This window comes from Piliocolobus tephrosceles, chromosome 3 (genome assembly GCF_002776525.5).
Source record: "Piliocolobus tephrosceles isolate RC106 chromosome 3, ASM277652v3, whole genome shotgun sequence".
NCBI lineage: Eukaryota > Metazoa > Chordata > Mammalia > Primates > Cercopithecidae > Piliocolobus > Piliocolobus tephrosceles.
The window spans coordinates 14,936,741-14,958,555 of record NC_045436.1 but is presented as its reverse complement, the minus strand read 5'-3'; the positions used below and the strand labels follow the sequence as shown (position 1 = coordinate 14,958,555).

Here is a 21,815-nt window from a genome sequence, read left to right as displayed (position 1 = left end):
AGTTGAGTGATATTTGCAGCCTTACTTTCTAGTTCTTTTTAGCAGCTCTCAGAACATTTCTAAACCCATGTATCATTATTAAATGCCTTTTAAATAATAGTTTTTAAAATCATTATATTTAATAGGACTAAGATGTAATAGAAATTTGAAGTAGTTTTTATACTTATGTCAAATTATCCTAAAGGCACAGGATCATTATCGGAGAAATCTGATTTTCAAAAATGTTTCAGATAAATTAATACTACTCTGGAGGGGAAGAGAACAGATTAATCAGTGAAAAGGAAAGATAATGTTAATGAGTTAAGCACCTAATTATTTTAGCTTATTTCAGTATTGATTTAAATAATGTTCGATGGAAGAGGCTGTCTTATCCATGGTCAATACCAATTTAAAGTGCTTTAAGAGAATTATGTATTTATACTTTTCTGTGGTATGTTTTAATACCATTAAACTACATAGTCTTCAAGAGGTGAGATTTTTTTAAAGTGTACTTTTTTAAGGAGAAGTGACCGAACAATAGAAACAAACACCATAATTTTGGTGTCTATAATTTCGGTTATATAATACTGGAACATTTCTCATTTTTAAATCTTTGAAAGGTAAAAATGCCATATTATTGTTATATACTTTGCTTTTGCTAATGAGATTAAACATTTCCATTTCTTTTCTGTTAATTGTCTGATAATGTCCATAGTGAAATTTTATATTTGCCTTTTACAAAACTTATGAATTCTAGAGAGAGTAAACATATAGGTATTTTCCAATGCTTTCATATTTTATAAGCACTTTTCTATCAACTGATCACTTATCTAGGTATGTTATGTTTCTCTGTGTTTAAGAAGAATTGAGGATCAAATAATTTTGGTTATTGTAATATATTTTTACATATATTACAATTCCCATTCTTCTTGTTTTTTTGCAGATAGAGTCTTACTCTGTCACCCATGCTGGAATGCAGTGGCACAACCATAGCTCACTGTAACCTCGAACAACTGGGCTCAAGCAATCCTCCTGCATCAGCCTCCCAAGAAGCCGGGACTAAAGGTCTGTGCCACTATGTCTGACTAGTTTTTGTTTGTTTGTTTGTTTTTGTTTTTGTTTTTTTGGCGAGATGGGTGTCTCAGAACTGATCTCAAACTCCTAGCCTCAATGAATCCTCCCGCCTCAGCCTCCCAAAACACTGGGATTAGAGGCATGAGCCCCCATTCCTCTTTTAAAACTCTTTTAGATAATCATGCTTATTGAAAAACTTTAATATAATATAATACTACTAATATTAATGTCTCTAAACTCGCTTACTATTAATTCATTGTCTTTGACAATTGATTGGGAAAGCATACATAACACCAATTTTAAATTAGTTCATTTGATGAGCTAACTAGATTTCTTCCAAAAGCATTGATGTGGGGAAAGGTACAGAATCAGCATGGCAAGGGATTGTATTTTTAGTCATGTGAGCTACCACAGAGAAAAAAAAAATGATTGAAATATTATCAGAACAGGTTCTTCATTTTCTACCTCTATGTTTGATGAGTTTATTTTTGCCTGAGGTGAGGTGGACCCCTGGTACATGATGACACAAGGGCTGATCCTTCTCACCTCCTTTTGTGTAAATATCTTCTGTTAGGTATTGGATTCAGTTTGTTAGCACCTACATATCCTCCTGTTAGCCATAAGGAAGAAATGGCATGTAAAGACTATTTTATTTCTATTCCAATATTGGGCAATGAAATGATGGTCAAAAGATTATGATGTTATTTTATCCAATGAAATGAAACAGAGTTGAATATGCTTAATTAGGAAGTGGAGTTATAAGTATGTTTGCTAAAGTCAATGATGTTTGACCCATGCAAAAGATGAAAAAGCAAAAAGTGTTAGCTAAAAACTAACCCATTAAACTATTATTTTTGTATAATTGATAATATTATTTTTGGTTATTCAATGCAGCCTGCATTTTTTTCCTAATGTTTAGAGCACAATATATTTTGAAAAACAATGAGAGAAAAATCTCTGTTTTTCTTTTTCTTTTTCTTCATTTAGTGACACTGGGGTGTAAGCATGAATTTTAGTCTCCCCCAAAACCTAATCACCTCTGATCTGGCTTGGTGATCAGCTTATTTTTAGGAATGCATTTTTATTTAGAAAGGAATCAGTAATTGTTTTAAGCAACACCAAATCCTTGGGGTCCTTTCCTGAGCTTATATATAAATAGTAATAATCACATTTTAAAATAGTTTAACGTTTCTATTGTCTTTTAAACTGTTAAAATAATAAACCAACACTAAACTTTCCAAGAGAATGGCAAAAGCTCTGAGGCCACTTTTGTGTGGTTAGTAACTTATCTGCAGTTTTATTAAAATATCTGCTGAGACTGTTTACATGATTTTTAAATATTCGCAGATGTTTAAAAATAGAATGCATTTTCTTCTTTAATTTTCAGTGAAAAGAAAGCAATACTTCTGAATCACTGAATATGGACTCACCATAATGAATCCGCTAATTCCCAATTATGTTTCTTGTGGTTTATTTAAATGACAACTTCATATTTTTCAAGATCAATTACTAATTAGTACTCAGCGGATTCACAGGAATACTGCTTTCCCTCAATTTGGAAAAGATCATTAAAATACTGAAATTTCTCATTTTTATTTGTATATTGTACCCCATAAGCTGTACTATTTTTGTTTCTCATTTTCATTTGTATATTGTACCCCATAAGCTGTAATATTTTTGCACAGCTTGTACTCCGTGTTTTCCTCCTGAAGTTAAAAATATTTATGGTTGAAAAGCTTAAAAACAAATCAAGAAGTGTGATCCACAAATTAAATATTAAATTCATTCTAAAATTGAATCCATTCATAATGTTCTACTCAGACATTATCAGTGAGTTTTACTTCTTTTGCTACTGCTACCCAACCTTGATATTTTTTACTTCATCCTAGTTAATTATTTCACCCACTGCTAAGCAATTCTTTTTTTCTTCCATAAGGACAAATTCAAGAAAAAATGGTCATTATAGACAACACTTTTTTAAACTTTAGCAATGAAATAGCTTAACTGAATCCCATGAAAAAAGTATATATTCTTTAACTTTGTTTATTTTCTTTACTGGGTAAAGTAATATTCAAGGACATGTTAAATAAGTTGGGGTCTGGAAGCAGCTTTCTAATATTTTACCATTAAAGTGAAATTACAGGATATATTGTGGTTCTGGATAAGTTACATATCCTTATATAAACATGTTAGTTACAACTATATTAAACAGAAGAATACAAAGTGGTAGTCTTAAATAATTGACAATTACATTATTTCCTAGAAATTCGGGTAAAGCATTTGGTAGGTGGAATAATGTCTTATATATTTCAAAGGCTGTCAGTTAGCAATCCAGCCTATTTCCCAATAGGTGAATTCAACAATGGTTAGATTCCTCACAATATAGAGAGTACTACAGTGGCAGATTTAAAAAATGGGAAAGTGCATCACTAGCAATTAAAGTAGATTTCATTCCAGTTAGTTAGAAAACTGATAGAATAATTAAATAAAAGATACATACATACATGTATATTCCTAAAATCATTGGTCAAGACAAGAAGTATTGTAACAGCGAAGGAAAAAAAAAAAAAAAAAAAAAAAAAAAAAACATAGCTAGGCCAAAGAAGGCAAATTATGATAACATGGGAATGGATTTCTTTTTCAAGATACATCTGTGACTAATGCAGTATTTGGAAGATTGTTGAAAATAAGCATTAGAATTTCTTGTGGAATCAATTTAAAATTGTACCTTGTTGAAGCATATTTAAAACACACATATAAAGTAGCAAACAGAACAATTACCTTTAAAATTGGGTCTGATTCTTGCATCATATCCTGATGTCCTCCCCATTAGCTTATCCAGAAAATCAGAAGGTGACATTGGAGCACTTCGAGATCTTGCACTATCTGTTTCCTTTGTGGCAACCAAACTACAAATAAGAACAAAAATATAGACTTTACGAAAAGGAGCATTTCTAATCATTGTTGCCTACAAATACAAAATAGCAATGCTAAGCTAAATATGTTTGGCAACAAAACATAAGACTTTAGATATCATACAGTGAAGATTATAATAAGATAGACATTTATAGATTTATAGTCAATACTTGTAAGGTTTCATATCCTTCAGTCCAGTTGTCAGAGGTGACATTCTTTTGTATTAAACCTGAAAATAAAGGCCACTTCCAAAATATTAAGCTTTCAAATCTGTATTTACAAAAGTCTGATATCTGATAGCAATTTTTAACCAAATGTATCCTTATTGCTTTAGGTGTAAGAAAATATGAAAATTCAACTGTGAACTACGATCTTATTGTTTTTATTGAGGGAAAACATCACCTTTCAGGTTTTGTGAATTTTTCTTAGCAGTAAAAAACTTCTGTCTAATAAGTTAAACAATTATATTTTTTTCTTCAATTAGAGTGTTTCCTGAATTGGTAACACACCAAGTTAAATTCACTCTACTTTCACCTACATGTCATTAATCTACAATACCTTCTGTTCAGATCTAAAATTTGTGTGTCATGACTGAGAAATAACCATAAATGTACCATGTGTACCTGGATATTATATTAGAACCTGTGTACAGGAAAGCTAGTGTGTTCCTATATTCTTTTCATCCAAATTTTTCCCTTTGTGTCCAACTACTTCTCCCAGAAACCCAAAGTGTAGGCTACTTCTCCTGTCCAGGTCATCACTTACATAGGCTTCTCCAACAGAAGTTGGGCCTGCTTGTTAAGATCAAATGGTTCTTTTTATCCACAGAGTTTTGCTCAGGAATGTGAAACTGACTTTCTGGAACTGATGTGTTCAAGCTGTTGTGACTTCTTGAAGATCATCAATCATCACTTGCTCCCAGCTCTGTCATTCAACTCAGGACATTGCCAAATCTCAAACCATTTGGGTCACCGTATGATCATAACAAGATCAATTATTAAATTCCTTAGATTTCTCCTGCCAGAATTTTAGTGTGAAGTAAAATTGGGACTTAGAGTCATCATCATTAAGTTGTCTACCACAGGGATATATGCAGTGATTCATGGGCACAGTTTTAAAATCTCATCAATCTCGGTGATAATATGAGATTGAGATTTCTGTAAGCACAGAATCACAAGTAACAGTGTCTATTAGCTGTTGCCCTGTTCTAGAGGTTCTGTCCTGTTCTGGGCACTCTGAGTCACTTTTCCCAGTGATTCTCATTCTGTCATTCTTGCTTTCTTCCAGAGTGGAAGTGTTTTTCTCTCTATTCTGTTGGCTGTATATGACTTCGTGATCCTTTATCTCTGATTATTATTGCTCGACCAAACTGTCATTGTGGTCACTGGGAAGTTTATTCTAATAAAAAAATCATTATAATACTAAAGTTATTTTTTTTAAAAAAATCTATCTTCTCAATGACTCTAGAGCTCTCTTCTACCATCTGATTTTAAGTAAGTTTTTTCTGTCCTATCAAGAAGCATTTGTTTATATTCCGTGGTTCAAGAATAGTGTGGAAAAGCATCGTTGGAGCTTTTGTAGCTACATGCTGCTGCTTCTAAACCATTCTCTTTATTTCCCTTGCAAAATCTCTCCTTTCAATTATCAGAAAATAAACTTCTACATCCTCCTACCAACAAATATACCAATTTACCTTGATCTGAACCAATAATACTCTGCCTCCTTCTCTTTTAAACATACTAGATGACTGTGTATACTGAATCACAATCCCTCACATTGAATGTGAGAAGATTATCCTAGATTATCATGGGCAGTTCTATACGCAACAACATATAAGGATATTCATCCTTATAAGAAGGAGCCAGAATTATATCTGATGAGAGACAGAAGAAGGAAGGCAATGTGACCATGGAGACAGGAATTGGGGTGACATGGCCACAGCGAAGGAATGCTGGCAGCCACCAGAAGTTGGAAGAGAAAAGGAATGGATTCTTCCCCAGAGTTTCTGGAGGTAGCATGGACTTACTCACACCTTGATTTTGACTCAGTCAACTGATTCCAGACTTCTGGCCTGCAGAACTGTTAGAGAATAGATTTCTGTTCTTTGTGGTAATTTGTTACAGTTGCCATAGGAAACTAATACCAAACTTCTAGTGAATTTTTCATTTCTGTCAGGCTGTTTTTCAACCCCAGAATTACTCTTTGGTTCTCTTTTTACAATCTCTATCTCTTTATAATTTCCTTTTTGGTGAGATATTATCATACTTTCTTTTTAGCTCTTTGTACATGGTTTCCTTTAATTCTTTAAATGTGGTTAAAATAGTTGATTTGAAGTCTTTGTCTCGTAATTGCAATGTCTTTGCTTCCCTAAGCATGCTTCTATTGATTGCATTTTTTCTGTGTTTGGTCCATACATTTTTGTTTCTTTGTGAAACTTATAACTTTTATTGAAAACTCTACATTTTAAGTAATATAACTCTGGGAATCATATTGTCTTTTCTCCCCAGAGTTTGTTGTTGTTGCTCTTTTTTAAATGGACTTTTCTGAGCTAATTCTGTAAAGTCTACTTTCTTTATAATATGTGACCATTCTACTTGGTTAGCTTAGAGATCAGCTAGTAATTGAACATGGATTTTATTAACTTCTAGAACCAATAAGTCTCTCAGTATTTGCTGGGGGTTCTGTGTCATGGGGTCATACCTTCAACACTATGTCAGGCAGGTGATTACTCTAGACTTTACTTCCACTTGTGTGAGGCCTAAAAGTCAGCCAGAGTTGAGAGCTAAGGGTCTTTTCAGGTCTTTTCTGAGCATGCGCACAACCCTGGGTGTGTTACTTTGCTAGGCCTGCCATGACATAGTATCATGAACAGGTGGCTAATGCAACAGAAAGTAACTTCCCCACAATTCTAAAAGTCCATGATCAAGTTGTCAGCAGGGTTGGCTTCCTCGGAGGGTCTCCTTGTTGGCTTGTAGATGTCCACTTTCTGTTTTTTCATTTGATCTTTTCTGTATGTGTGTCTGTTCTAACTTCTTATAAGCACACCACACACATAGGATTAGGGCATATTGTTTTACCTTAATTACCTCTTGGTAAGGTGACAAACCTTACCTCCAAATAAAGTCACGTCTGGAGGTAGTGGCAGGTAGGACTTCAACATGTCAGTTTTGGGAGAAAAAAATTCAGCCCATATGTGTGGCTTTCCAGATAACCAGGAATATATGCCGATTTTCCAAACCCATATGGACATATCATTCCAATGCTTTTCCATTTAACATTTTTGTTGAGCATATTGTTTGTCCCCACTATTACTGATTGCCTTAGGCATCTGTGAGGTTAAAAAATTGACTCTAAATGTTTTAAACAAACTTCTATCCAGGAAAAGGGCTTTTGGCGGTGGGTGAACTCCAAGTTAGGTCACAGAAAAATAGATTTGCAAATGGTGTATTCCAGAAAACCTGCAGACAAGTCAAATAATGATCATTCTTAAAGAATAAGGCCTTGAAGGAGTTCAGACTCCATGTCGTCTCCTCTGGTGGTTGCCAGGTTGTGGACTTGTCCTGTAATTTGGGGCTATTGGTTTACTTTGTCACCACAGAGCTGAAGTGAGGGGGTGGGAAATAGAGCAAATTATAATGTCATAAATCCCACTGTTTTTACTAAGAGAAAGATGTTTTTCTTTAGTAAACAACTTCAGGAATCACTACAAGCCTCTGATTAACTGTCAGACTTTTGAAAAGTTTGATTCTCACAATTATATTTTTGCCAGTTTTCTTGTTGCTTTCATGAAGGAGAGAATTTATCGATGTCCTTACTTTCCTGTATTTTTCTTACTCTACTGTTTTTGCTGATGTCACTCTCTAATAATGCCTTCCTAGACTTATTTTTATGTTTGTTTTACTGTATCTTTGCTTTAAATAACCATATTCCTCACAGCTCCATTCTGGAGCTCTTCCTCTGCTCTCTTTGTGAATAATTTTATTTACTCTTATGGTATCAACTGCATACCATGACACTATTTTGTAGGTCTTTCAAAAAAACACCTTTTTTTCATAAGTAATGTCAAATTTACATTTATTTATTTATTTATTTATTTATTTATTTATATTTAGAGACAGGGTCTTGCTCTGTTGCCTAGGCTTGTGTGCAGCAGCATGATCATAGCTCTCTGCAATGTTGAACTTCTGGGCTTAAGCGATCCTCCTGTGTCAGCCTCCTAATAGGGTCTCACTATGTTGTCCAGGCTAGTCTCCAGCTCCTGAACTCAAGCAATCCTCCTACCTTGGCCTGCCAAAGCACTGGAATTACAGGCATGAGCCACTGCACCTGGCCAAGATTTGCTTTTAGAAGAAAGGATGCAAAGTCTGTCTTTAGGATTTTCCTATAAATATATGTCCAAAACCTATAGAGTAAATATTCTAAGTGATTGTTATTCTTGTGGCAGTAATAACAAAGTAATTATATCTATCTATCTATCTATGATTTCACTTTTCATATATATTTTCAGATACAGCAAGTATTAGCCGGCACAATGAAGAAAAAAATAAAAGACTAAGATTTAATTAAGATTAAAGATTTAATTAAGATTACATCTTAATTAATTTTAGATTTCAGATTTTCACTATCTACCAATAACTTTGACAAAACAGTAATTTTATTTATCTAGGCAGATCCATGCTAAATTGTAATGATAATAATCTCTCTTGCATTTATAAAAATCATATCTTGCAAAAGTCTGTCCTTTTCTAGTTTTCATTAACCCATTTCTAAACTATTTTTACAAATGTTACAATTGAAGATCAATCTTAAAATAGAATAAGAAAATCAAAAAATCACATTTTTCTCATCTCACACTAAGCAATCATTTATCCATTGCAACCGGTTATTATAATAGTTTAATATTTGAACCAATGTGAGAAATAAGGTATTAAAAATTTTCCAAAAGTGGATGTAGAGATGTCATCTCTGTATACTTTTTAAAAATATATTACTCCAAATACAAGTAGCGGTAGGGACTGGCATGTTAAGTGCCATGAGATGCTTCCATTTTCTGTAGTCTATGATAATGTTGCTTAAGAACTCCTAGAATCCTGGACATTTATAGGAAAGCAGCAGCATTAAACAATCAAAATACAACACAATTTTATGCACACGCACAAACTCACACACACACAACACACCATGCTCACTATAATTGTATTGTCCCAAATTCCTGGTTGAATATTTCAAACCCTATTAGTAAGCACTCTCAGCACCCAAATATTCCTTTTGAATAACTAAATTTAAAAAGCAAGATTGTTATTGTTTAAATATGACAAACTCATTCTTAATCTTTTTTAAGGTTAAAAATTGTTATTAATATTTTAAATCTTATTTCATTTTTTTGATGTATTCAAAAAAGAATAATTGAGCTACTGCAATAACTGTGCTTTCCTGAAATTTGATCTGATATTGGTTCTGTAAAAATTCTATTTGAAATACACTTTCATTGCCAAAAATATTTGCTTCCAAGTATATTATGGAAAAATCATGACTAATTCACCAGGGTTGGGAATATATACAAACCATTTAACAGAGGACAAGAGTTTTATGAGTAGTAGCCCATTCATTTATTTATTTAACAGCCATTATTGATAAGTTCCAAAGAGCCTGGCATCATGCCTAGAACAGTCTCAAAGAGAAAAAAAGTATAAATAAATACATAATTATATATATTTATATTGCATCTATATAATCTCAGTGTTTAACCTTTTTAAAGATGAATTTGTTGTTAAAATCGTTTCTACTAATATATAAATTTTCCTTGTTTATGCAATTAGTAATTAAATTAAGCTGGGGGAAGGAAAAGATACTACCTCTTATCACTAACATAGACCAAGATGGAAGATACATCTTTGGTTAATATACTTAGAAAGATGTGAGGTATTTCATCTTGTAGCAGAAAATCTACTAAAATTATCTGCTTTCTCTAAAAACAGTTATATATTTTATAATCAAATGTCTCATTTTTTTTTCTATTCTTTTTTTTTAGACGGAGGAGTCTCACTCTGTCGCCCAGGCTGGAGTGCAGTGCTGCGTTCTTGGCTTACTGCAAGCTCCGCCTCCTGGATTCACGCCATTCTCCTGCCTCAGCCTCCTGAATAGCTGAGACTACAGGCACTGGTCACCGCGCCCAGCTAATTTTTTGTATTTTTAGTAGAGACGGGGTTTCACCGTGTTAGCCAGGATGGTCTCGATCTCCTGACCTCATGATCCACCAGCCTCGGCCTCCAAAAGTGCTGGGATTACAGGCATGAGCCACCACATCCAGCCTTTTTCTATTCTTTAATACTTAAGATTAAAAATATATTTTACCATGAATGTGAATTAAACACAAAATTATGGTTCTTTTGACATGACATTTAAAATTAGTAAAAGCACAAATATAACTTGATAAACGTATTGAGAACTATACGTGAAATATACATTGGACTGCGATGGAGGAGGAATATGTAATAGATGAAAAACTATTTTTAAAATACAATACACGAACTTTAATAAGCCTTTTATAAATGGAGACAAGTTTACTACTAATAAAATTATAGTGCATTTATTTATTATGTAAAAGTATCCTTTCTTATACCATAATGTAATCAAATATAAGGTATATATTACAAAAATGATTTTTGAGTTCTTATATAATTTGTTATATAAGAAACTTGTTATAACTTTGTTATAAAAGTAGCAAAGCACTGCGCTACGACCCGTAAAGTATATAAAACACGAATCTGAATCTTTAACATGTTCACAGTTCAGTTAATTACTCTGTGTGGTCTCCTTATGAGGTGAGCAGGAGCTGAAAAATGAGATGACACTGAAGTGAATGATCAATTGGTTCCCTTCTTAATACGGTGTGAGCAAAATCCTCATGTTTTATAACAGAATTCAAAACCAAGCTCTACAGATTGATGCCCACAAAATGAGAAAATTCTGAAAAGATTAATATTTAAATTTTCTTTATAAGTTGCTATGGTTTCAATGCCACATGGTCTCAATGCCATGCATTTTGGACTCACCAAAATTCATATGTTAAAATCCTAAACCCCAAGGTGGTGGTAATAGGAGTGGGGACCTTTGGGAGGAGATTAGATCATAAGGGCTCCAAATGAGATTAGTCCCTTTCTGAAAGAGGCCCCAGAGATTTGCCTTGCCCCTTCCACCATGTGAGGTTACAGTGAAAAGAGAGTGGACAGTGTACCAGGAAGCAGGCCCAAAACCAGACAATTTGCTGGTGCTCTGATCTTAGACTTCTCAGCCTCAAGAACCAGGAGAAATAAACTGTGTTGTGTATAAGCCATCCAGTTTATAGTATTTTGTTTTTGCAGCCTGAAAGGACTCAGGTACTATTGATGTTTCCTTCAATGACACAGACCCATTCAACTGCTTATGGGCAATTTATTTTACTTCTAAAGGTTCACATTTTTTACTCAAAAGAAATTATTGTTAGCAAATTTACATTGAGTTGTTGGCTAAAAAGCATTTTTACATAGTCTATCCCTTCCTTTTCTTTTCTTTCTTTCTTTCCTTTTTTTTTTTTTACAGAGTCTCACTCTGTTACCAGGCTGGTGTGGAGTGCAGCGGTGCGATCTCAGCTCACTGCAACCTCCGCCTCCTCGGTTCCAGTGATTCTCCTGCCTCAGCTCCCCAAGTAGCTGGGACTACAGGCATATTCCACCACACCCAGCTAATTTTTGTACTTTTAATAGAGAGGGGGTTTCTCCATGTTGGCCAGGATGGCCTCAATCTCTTGATCTTGCGATCCATCCTTCTTGGCCTCCAAATTGCTGGGATTACAGGCATAAGCCATGGCGCCCGGCCCCTTCCTTTTCTGAAAGGGTTAGCTAAACTCTTACTCTAATATATTTCTCCTAAAACTCTCTTCTTATTACAATAATATCTGAGCCTTGTACCACGTGAACATTAGCAGACAGCCCTTAGAAAACCAGTCATTTAAGGGAACTCATAGGCTCCATATAACCAATTTGGCATCCTACTCAAAGTTTTAAATAGCCCACATCATTTGTACATACATATTCAAAAACTTTTTTTAAGATTTTTAAAACTCAGGGTAGGAAGAGACAGTGAAAAGAAACCCGATATTAATTTAGAATGAATTCTGGATAAGAAACTTTACCATTAAAGCCATTTCTATTTTGTTTAAACCTCCTAGTTTCAACAGAGCTGACGTATTTATAGCAAGTTACTCAGATTGTTAGCAAATTAGTTATGATCAGTACTTTGGAAGGAAGCAGCTTTGACTTTCTTTTTTTTTTTTTTGAATAGTCTTTTATTTATGAATCTCCACAAAATCTGTGGTAATTAGCTTGCCTCCCACACTTCACTCTTCTTTTCTGTGCTGCACCAAGTATTTCATTCACTATTAACTTTTCTTGGAAACTCTGTGTGGGCTCATACACATTCCCATCAATGAAATTTTTTAACTTAGGTATTTTATTTATTTTTATTTATATAAAGACATGCTACTTGAAAGTTCAGAAACTTTAATTTCATAAATATTGGCAGAAACCAATTCATTCAAGTATTGAAACAGAACATCAAAATTAAACAATAATATCCAATAATATAAGGGAGGAATAGCTGGGCGCATTGGCTCACACCTGTAATCCCAGCACTGGGAGGCTGAGGTAGGAGGATGACCTGAGTCCAGGAGTTCGAGACCAGCCTGAGCAACATAGCGAGACCTCTTCTCTACAAAAAATCAAAAATTAGCTGAAGAGATAGCAAACGCCTCTAGTCCCAGCTACTCTGAGGCAGGAGAATTGCCTGATCCGTGGTGGTCAAAGCTGCAGTGAGCCAGGATTGTGTCACTGTGCTCCATCCTGGGCAACAGAGTGAGACCCTATCTCAAAAAAAAAAAAAAAAAAAAAAGAAAAAGAAAAGAAAAGAAAAGAAAAAAAAGATAGGGGGGTAAAATATATTCAAAATATATTTTCAGTCACTTTGGAGGATGAAAATAGCCAATAAATGTAGATGGTTTTATGGTGACTTTAATATAATTGTCAATAAGTATCTCTGCTAAATACACCTTAAAATTGTGAGAGAAAATGCAAAAGTTGAAGGTGAGAAACATCATGTGCATTTGAGACAGACCTTGAGACATGGCGCCACAATGTTCCATGTGTCTATTTTCAAAAGTTATTTGCACAGAGGGAAAAATGACTCTTGTGGAACAAATCAGTGCCTAGGCTCCTGAAGCACAGAAGGTTTGGGGTATGATGGAGAAAGAGAGTTTACTATGTATTCACTACCTCCATGAGCTAGTCCTGTAGAGTTATGGGCCCTTATGAAAAAAAATTTATTATTTGGGCTTTTCTAAGTTGTAAGCAATTGATATTTTTAGCCACAGTTTGAAAAATAAGATGCAGAATGGAAGATATGAGCATTTTACCCATCTCCCTATACTTCAGTGTAGGGACAACTGAAGAGAAACCTGGTCATCTGGGAATATGTGATGTTTTGAGTATCTCAAACTGAAGCATAGTGGCTAAGAAAAAGAATCATTGCAGAGAAGACACTACTAGTGTAGTAGGACTTAAGTTAGTTTTTGGACATCAATTTTTTTAAAAAGGCCAACATGGAAGAATATTTAAAAGACTTTTAAGGCCGGACGCGGTGGCTCACACCTGTAATCTCAGCACTTTGGGAGGCCAAGGTGGTTGGATCATGAGGTCAGGAGACCGAAACCATTCTGGCTAACAGCGTGAAACCCCTTCTCTACTAAAAACACAAAAAAAATTAGCCAGGCGCAGTGGCGGGCGCCTGTAGTCCCAGCTACTCCGGAGGCTGAGGGAGGAAAATGGCATGAACCCATGAGGCAGAGCTTGCCATGAGCAGGGATCACGCCACTGCACTCCAGCCTGGGTGACACAGTGAGACTCCATCTCAAAGAAAAAAAGAAAAGAAAAGAAAAAAAAAAAACAACAGACTTTTAAAACACCTCTGGAGACAGAGAAATAGCTAAAACTTGATGGGCTACCCTAGGATCTTGATTCTTGTCACTGTTGGCAATGTGCCAGTGAAATATGATATATGATTATCATTTTGAAGTGATCTCATTTCTGCCTGCAGTTGAATAAGGACTTGGGAATTTTAATTTTTCAAAGAGAAATGATAGCTGCTTCCTGATATCTTAGGGACAGGATTTATATACATTTCATTTAATTATCATAATAATGTTATTAGTCATAATTACCTATGGTTACAGATAAAGAAACAAAAGTACATAGAAAAGTTAGTGATTTTTCCAGGCCACTCAAATATTGAGAGTGAAAGCCTACATTTTAAAACAAACCAAAGCTTCCACTTAAAGCAACTAGAAAAGGTTTTTTTAAAAAGTGCCATGGCAGTGCTAAAAAACACAGTGAAAAATTACATGATTAAAACCTAGGTAAAAAGAAACTCGAAAGCAATCCCTATATTTGGAGATGCATTTCCCTTTGGGGTGGCAATAAATTCCTTAAGTAGTAACTGAGAGGCTAACAACCTGAACACCAGTTTTGAAAAGTTTATGGATTTAGTAAGACAAAAATTGCATTCTAGGATTCACCAAAATGGCGAACTCATATGAGTTAGAGATCTAAAAGAATTACAACTTTTAAGAATTCAACTTTAGTAAGAATGACCCAGAAATACAGAACCTTAGAAGAAAGATAAGTATTAATTGAAATCCTCTCAATTTCCAAAGCTGGAAGCAATAATACTCCCAGGTTGCTAGCAACTTACCTCTCTAAATAAATGCCAACATATTAAATACATCATTTCGGGAGGAAGAATATATCACTCTAAACTTCAAATTTTATCTGATTCATATGTACAATATCTGGGATGTAGTATAAATATGCAGGAAAAAAAGTAAAAGAGAATTAACTTTAAGATCTTAAACTCAAGACAAATGTAAAATAGATAAACCAAAGATTCAGATGATGAATTTGTCACAGTGATTAAGTTAGATGTTTAAGTAGATCAAAAATTTAAAAACTGAGAATTTCAGCATGAATGATTTGACTTACTATTTTTGACTTTCTGATGGTATGGGCCATTTGTTTGTTGTTGTTGTTAAAAAAACTGACAATGTTTGGCTTAAAATAAAAACGATTACACCTGCTTTTTACTCTCAGTACAGTTTTCAGTACATTACATGAGATATTCAACACTTCATTATAAAATAGACTTTGTATTAGATGATTTTGTCCAACTGTAGGCTAATAACGTAAGTGTACTAAGCATGTTTAAGGAAGAGTAGGCTAAACTATGATGTGCGGTAGCTTAGGTGTATTAAATGTATTTTCAACTCAGGATATTTTCAACTTACGATGAGTTTATCAAGATGTAACCCCATCATAAGTCGAGCAACACCTGTATTTGCTCTTGGATCCACACCAGCCTCTTTCACCACTCCATTAATAAAATGCTCTTGTCAAGGTCCTAATATCCTCCACAGAGCTAAATCCAATTAATTCATATTGAGACATTTTTCTCTAATGACACTTCCCTTGGTGACATTATCCAGTCTCATGGTTTCAGACATAGTATAGAGTACACTGAGCAATTTTAGTTTATATCTTGAGCTATGAATTCCCCTGCACTACAAACTATTGGGTCCAACTGCCTACTTGTCATCTCCACTTGGATATCTGACATTACATCCAAAGCAAACTCCTGTCATTTCCACACAAGTTTGCTCTTTCTGCATTTCTTTCAAACTTGGTTAATAGCAACTCTGTTCTTCCAATTCTCAAGATGAAAATCTTTGCTAATTACTGACTCCACTTTTAACTTTTACATATGATATCCATCCTGTTGGCCTTACCATCTAATTTTATCCATAATCCAAGCACACCTTACCATGTTCTCTTTGACTGGTCTGTTCCAACTTAGCACTAGTGCTTACCTTTGTCTAAAGTGCTCATTGGTCCTCTATTCATCTCATTAACTCTTACTTATCATTATGATCCAGATTTAAGCATAATTTCCCCAGGAAGCCTTAACTATTCTCTCTGATTTTAGAAAATACTGCTAAAATGTGTCTCAAGTCTGTGTCTTTCATTGGTAGCACTTGTTGCAATTGTAATTGGATTGATAAATGTCTATCTGCCGCCTTTGTAGGATATACTATTTAAGCAAAAATTGTGACTGTTTCATTTGTTTAGATTGCCCTAAAAGTAATCCTAAGCATCTAGAGTAACTCCATAAATATTTTTGAAATGAATTAACTGAATATAATGAGGGAGAAGTCAAGCCTCAGAATTTGATCCTCCGAACCAACCAGTAGTCATGCTTTGAGTACATGTTTGACACTAGAGAAGGTTCTAACCTTTCTCATCTCTCATCCTTGTGCCCAAGTTAGGAGTGATGCTGATGAATAACTTAAAAATATTGAAATTGGCCCAATTTTCCCATAGAACTGACATTTACGTTTTTTTTTTTTTTGAATAAGCATAGAAAGTGCTCCTCCTGGTTTTAAAACTTGAAATTTACATTTGTCTCATCTGAGTTCCTTTCTCAGAAAACCTGCCATCAGTTCTCCCAGATAGTATCAAGGAACTGAAATGTACCAGATCACTACATCCAGATAATGAGACAACAAAATCCTCGTCTATCATGATTATCCAACTGACCACATGCTGTCTGTTGATCAACACCTCTTCTTTACCCCTCCCCAATTATTGTCTTTGTGCGTAGTTACATTCCTTCCCTCTTATATAGAACTCCAGTTTTAGTCAATTGGGGAGGAGTTGAGACTAATCTTCTGTCTCCTGGCTAACATCACCCAAATGAAGACTTTCTTTCCTGGCAATACTTATCTCAGTGATCAGCTTTCTGTGAGGTGAGCAATGGGACCTAAACTGAACCCCTGGTGTTTGGTAACGGTATTATAGCACAAAGATTTAGAAGTAGATAAAAATCAAGTTGTAGAAATCTAAAAAAGAAACTTGAGTCATCAAAACCATAGTCTGAAAATTGTCATTTAAAGTTGAAACCAGAGAGTTGTAAATTGAAATGCTGTCGGTATCTTTTTAACCAGGCTTGATATTGCAGTAGTGTCACATTCAGGACTTACATAAATTAGTGCTTATTAGGGGGTATCTATATCCAGTGCTTGCCAGTTGCCAGTGATAAATTATATATGTTTCAGTGTGAAGAGTTAATATTGGGTTATGGTGGGGATGGGGTAGAGAAGGAGGATTCCATTCAATAGTGAAATATATGACAAAAAATAGTGTAATTATTTGAGATTTCTTAAATCTAATCTTTATACAATTTGTTGGTTTTATCTATAAAATTTATTTTCTTCACACACTCATTCATTTTTACTAAGCTTTGAAAATGCTAAACTTGAAATCCATGGTAATTGTTGTAACTTCATAAAAAACTCTCTCTTCTCGTGGGTAATAGTTTATTTCTTTATAGATTTGGCATCAGCTTATTTCAACCGAAAGAGCTAAAAGACTATAATGCAGCTAATTAACTCACTGATTTGTAGCTTCTTAATGACTTATTTATTTTAAAGGAAACTAATTAAGTGTTTGAGAATACATTGAAAATTACTTAGAAAAGACTTAATAGCTCCTATTGTTCACACTCAAGATAATAAAATGGAAGACATCACAATACAGTGTTTGAGGCTCCAGATGGATAGTCAGGAAGATTGTATTTTGTTCTTTTCTGTCATTAACTAGTTGTTTGGCCTTGGGCAAGCCAGATATTTTACCAGTACACATTTTTCACAGATAAGTTTAGTAAAACAAATGATGTGACATACACATATGTTTAGAAAACTGCCAAGATCTTACGCTGAAGTTTGGCTTTTTCATTGGATACCATGACTCTTTTGGTCAGAGACATTTTTAATTGAAATGGAGAGAAATCCACTTAACCTAGTTTATGCAAAAGAGCCCTGAATGGTGATAGTAGTATCTTATAAGACTTAAATGTAGAAAAAACAGACAAACTTCAGCGAAGACTGAGCATCATAAAATTAAGAATCTGATTGACTCATCCCAGTTCATGAATTCAACTCCTTGCTAAATTGCTTCAGCAAGAGAGATTCAAAGTCACTTTGCAAACATGTAGTTGTAGGGAACTTGACTGAAAGACTTGTCTCCGAGTTTTCCTTAAATAATTTCTCATTCATGACATTTGTTTTTTTATAGCCCAACTACTGAATGGATATTTAAAGTATTCTGGGGTTTATATCGTTTTGTATTTAATAGTTTGGTTTTGGTTTTGGTATTCTAAGCAAGATTTTTAGTAATTCAAAAGAAATCTATCAGTTTATATAAAACTCAGTGAAAATTTATAGGATGAAGGATTTCTGAAACAGTGCTCCAGAGTTTCAGGCAGGAAAATGTTGAACAGACAGGTGAAAAGAGAAAGTCTCCTAGAACCTGTGATAGGAAAGAGCGTGGAAAATACAAGAGACTAGAAAAATGTCAGCATGGCTGGAAGAGAGAGAGCATCAACCTAATAACAAATGAGGCTGGAGAGCACTACAAGTACCTGATCATGTAGTACCTTACAGATCATATTATGGACATGTATCTTCATAGCCCCATTAAGAGACAATTCTAGTGGTCAGGAAGAGAGTTGAGGGTAGTCTTGGTAATTTTAATAGCAGCAGGGGTGGAGAAGAGTGGAACAACCTAAGAGATATATAATTAATAGAATCCACAGAATTTGGTGGTGGTTTGGTACTGGATGTGAAGGAGAAGAATGTCTTCAGGATTGAAGTAGTGTCATTCATCTGGGATAACACCTGCGGTTTGTTGTCTCATGGCCACAGAAAACTAGGACATGGATACACCAGAGTGAGGTTAAGAGTGGAAGTTTAACAGGCGAAAGAAAGAGAATAGCTCTCTGAACAGAACGTGCAGTCCTGGAGAAAATGTGTTACTGCTTCCACAGTGAAGTGCAAAATTGTTTATAGATGAGCTTGATGGGGTGGTGTCTGATTTACATAGGGCATGAAAGATTGGTCAGACCAGGTGTGCCATTTGCATAGGGTGTGAAGAAGCTGGCCACCTCACCCTAATCTTTTATTATGTAGGTGGCTTCTCTACTTGGCTGGTGCCATGTTGCCTGGTTCTTTACTGTACACGTAGTGACAAAGAAAAGTGAAGATGGAGCCTCCGGGTTGAACATACCTGGCTTCCAGACAGCCCTTTTTCTATTGGCACAGCTGTCGGCATTCCCCTGTACAAGCTTCCAGCTTGCTTATCTATGTTTGCAGTTCGATTTTTCAGGCTGCTCTTTGTTAGAAAAGAAATGATTCCGGGGCTGCTTTTTGCTAAAAGGGAAGCCTTGCCGAGGACTCCTTTAACCTCTCTATCTGCCTAAATAATTTCTTTCTAGCTCCTGTATCAGGATGACTGTGGTGGTTTTAAAATTGTTTCTCAAATTTTTTGCCTTCCTCTCTTCAAAGAGTGTTGCCTAATTTCCCTCCTCTTGAATACTGGCTGGGTAAAGTGACTTGATTGTGCGTGAATTTTGTGGTTAGGTCATAAAATGCATTGCAACTTCCATCTTGCACTCTTTTGGATCACTCACTCTGGGAAGCCAATCATCATGTGGTGAGAACACTCAAGAAGCTACAAGGGAGAAACCAAGGGCTTCTACCAGTAGACTTCCTCAACTTCCTGCCCATTTCACTGAGCAATCTTGGAATCAGCTTCTTTATCCCAGTTAAGCCTTCCTCTGACTTGACTGAGATCTTGACATAAACGTCATGAAAGATTCGGAGCTAGGACACCGACTTAAGCAGCTCCTGAATTCCTGACTAACAGAAATTTTCAGGCTAATAGGTATTTATTGTTGTTTTAAGCCACTTAAATTTATCAGGGTAATAAAAAATATTTTTTACCAGGAAGTTTCTGCATAATAATAAAACAGGTTGATATGGAATCCATAGATTTTCAAGAAATCATAACATTTATTATTATTATGGATATTATAGAAGTCGGGTCTTCAAGAGGATAGTTCAAATGAGGAAATGTTTCAATGATGCTCTCTGACAAAGGCAGTGATTCTTCAGCTCTTCAAACTTTTGTGTAGTTCCAGAGAGCAATAAAAGCACCCTTGATTTGAGTTAGAGTATCACTGTCTCTTTGGGAAGGGATCATGTGGAGCCTTTGTCCGGATACTACTTCATATTTTCAAGGTCTTCCTTGAAAAGATCAAGTGAAAGGTATAGCAAAGACTTTCCGGAAGCTTATAACTCCTGTTCTTATTCCATGTAAACATTTTTGACAAATCACTTTTTTAAATCTGGGATGTTCAACATCGTTAATTAAGCATTTAAAATAATTAAGCTTAAAATTATAAACTTAAATCTGTAGCTTTACACACACATCTCATTATACTAATAGCTGCATGCATAAGCCTTTCAAAAATAGCAAAATTTAATTCCCCAAAACAACTAAAAAAGCAGGTTTTGAAAATCTAAGAGGAAACCAAACAACAAAATTTCAATATTCTTATAGAAGCACAAAATGTGCAGATTGTTAAGATAAGACAAAGCAGAATATTTGTTCCCCATATTGTATTTCATATACATAAAAGGTACTCTTCTGTATCTGTCTCAAGTTCTGCATCTGTGGATTCAAAAAACCAGACATTGAAAATACTCAGAAAAAGAGGATGATTGTGTCTGTACTGAATATGTAAAGGCTTTATTTCCTTGTCATTATTTCCTAAACAATAGAGTATAACAACTATTTAAATAGCATTTACCTTGTGTTAGATATTGTCAGTAATCTAGAGATGATTTACGGTATGTGAGAGGATATGGGTAGATTATATGCAAAGATGACTTTATTTTATATACGGGATTTGACTATCAGTGAATTTTGGTATCCTTGGGAGTCCTGGAACTAATCCCTTTTGTATGCAAAGGGACGGCTGTATATGTATCTGTATATATTCCTATTGATATCAATATGCATACAAAGCACATATTTGTATATTTATTTAGTTGTGTATATGTGGTAAAATAAAGTAATTGTCGACTCTACATGCAATAGGTGAAATACCAATAAAGTCTCTGTGACCAAGGAATGTACTTCATGTTGGGAGAAACAGAAAATAAGCAAAATAAACATACACATAATTAAGATAATTAGAGACTGCTCCTTGTTCTCAGAATAAAATAGCCAGTATGATGAAATAGAAAATAAATGAGAGTCTATGTTGACTTGAATAGACTTAGAAAGTCGTTACTGAGCTGACTGTGAAGCATAGGAAAGAAGGTAAAGAGAACAACTGCTCCAAACTCATGGTGTTGTAGCAATAATCAATCTATTGGAAAATAATAACATAAGCTTGTTCTCTTAAACCATGAAAATAAGTTACAGATAAATTAAATCTCTAAATATATGTAAATATTTAAATAAAATATTCAAAAATAGTTCAAGAGTAAGCACATTTCTATTTTCTTTCCCTTGCAGTGTTCATTAAAAGACTACTAAATTACTAAAGACAGATGCAGTTTCAAAGGCAACAGGAAGGAGATGCTAGCAATGAGAAAGTTTTACAAGTAAATTTCTGAGAGATGAAAAAGAAAGAAATAATCTTTTTTATTTTTTATATTTATTTATTTATTTTGAGATGGAGTCTCACTCTGTCGCCCAGGCTGGAGTGTAGTGGTGCAATCTCGGCTCACTGAAAGCTCCGCCTCTCAGGTTCACGCCATTCTCCTGCCTCAGCCTTCCCAGTAGCTGGGACTACGGGCGCCTGCCACCACGCGCGACTAATTTGTTTTTTTTTTTTTTTTTTTTTTTTTTTTTTTTTTT

The 21,815-nt window shown here is 34.7% G+C and overlaps 1 protein-coding gene across 2 annotated transcripts in view; it reads right to left on the bottom strand.

Annotated features, from left to right (window-relative positions):
- GLRA3 (glycine receptor alpha 3) overlaps positions 1-21,815 on the bottom strand; it is a 169,551-nt gene that overhangs the window by 125,612 nt on the left and 22,124 nt on the right. For both annotated transcript variants that reach the window (XM_023226760.2, XM_023226766.2), the window contains exon 2: positions 3,835-3,962. In XM_023226760.2, the coding sequence (XP_023082528.1) occupies positions 3,835-3,962 (128 nt within the window). The remainder of the gene's footprint in view (positions 1-3,834; positions 3,963-21,815) is intronic.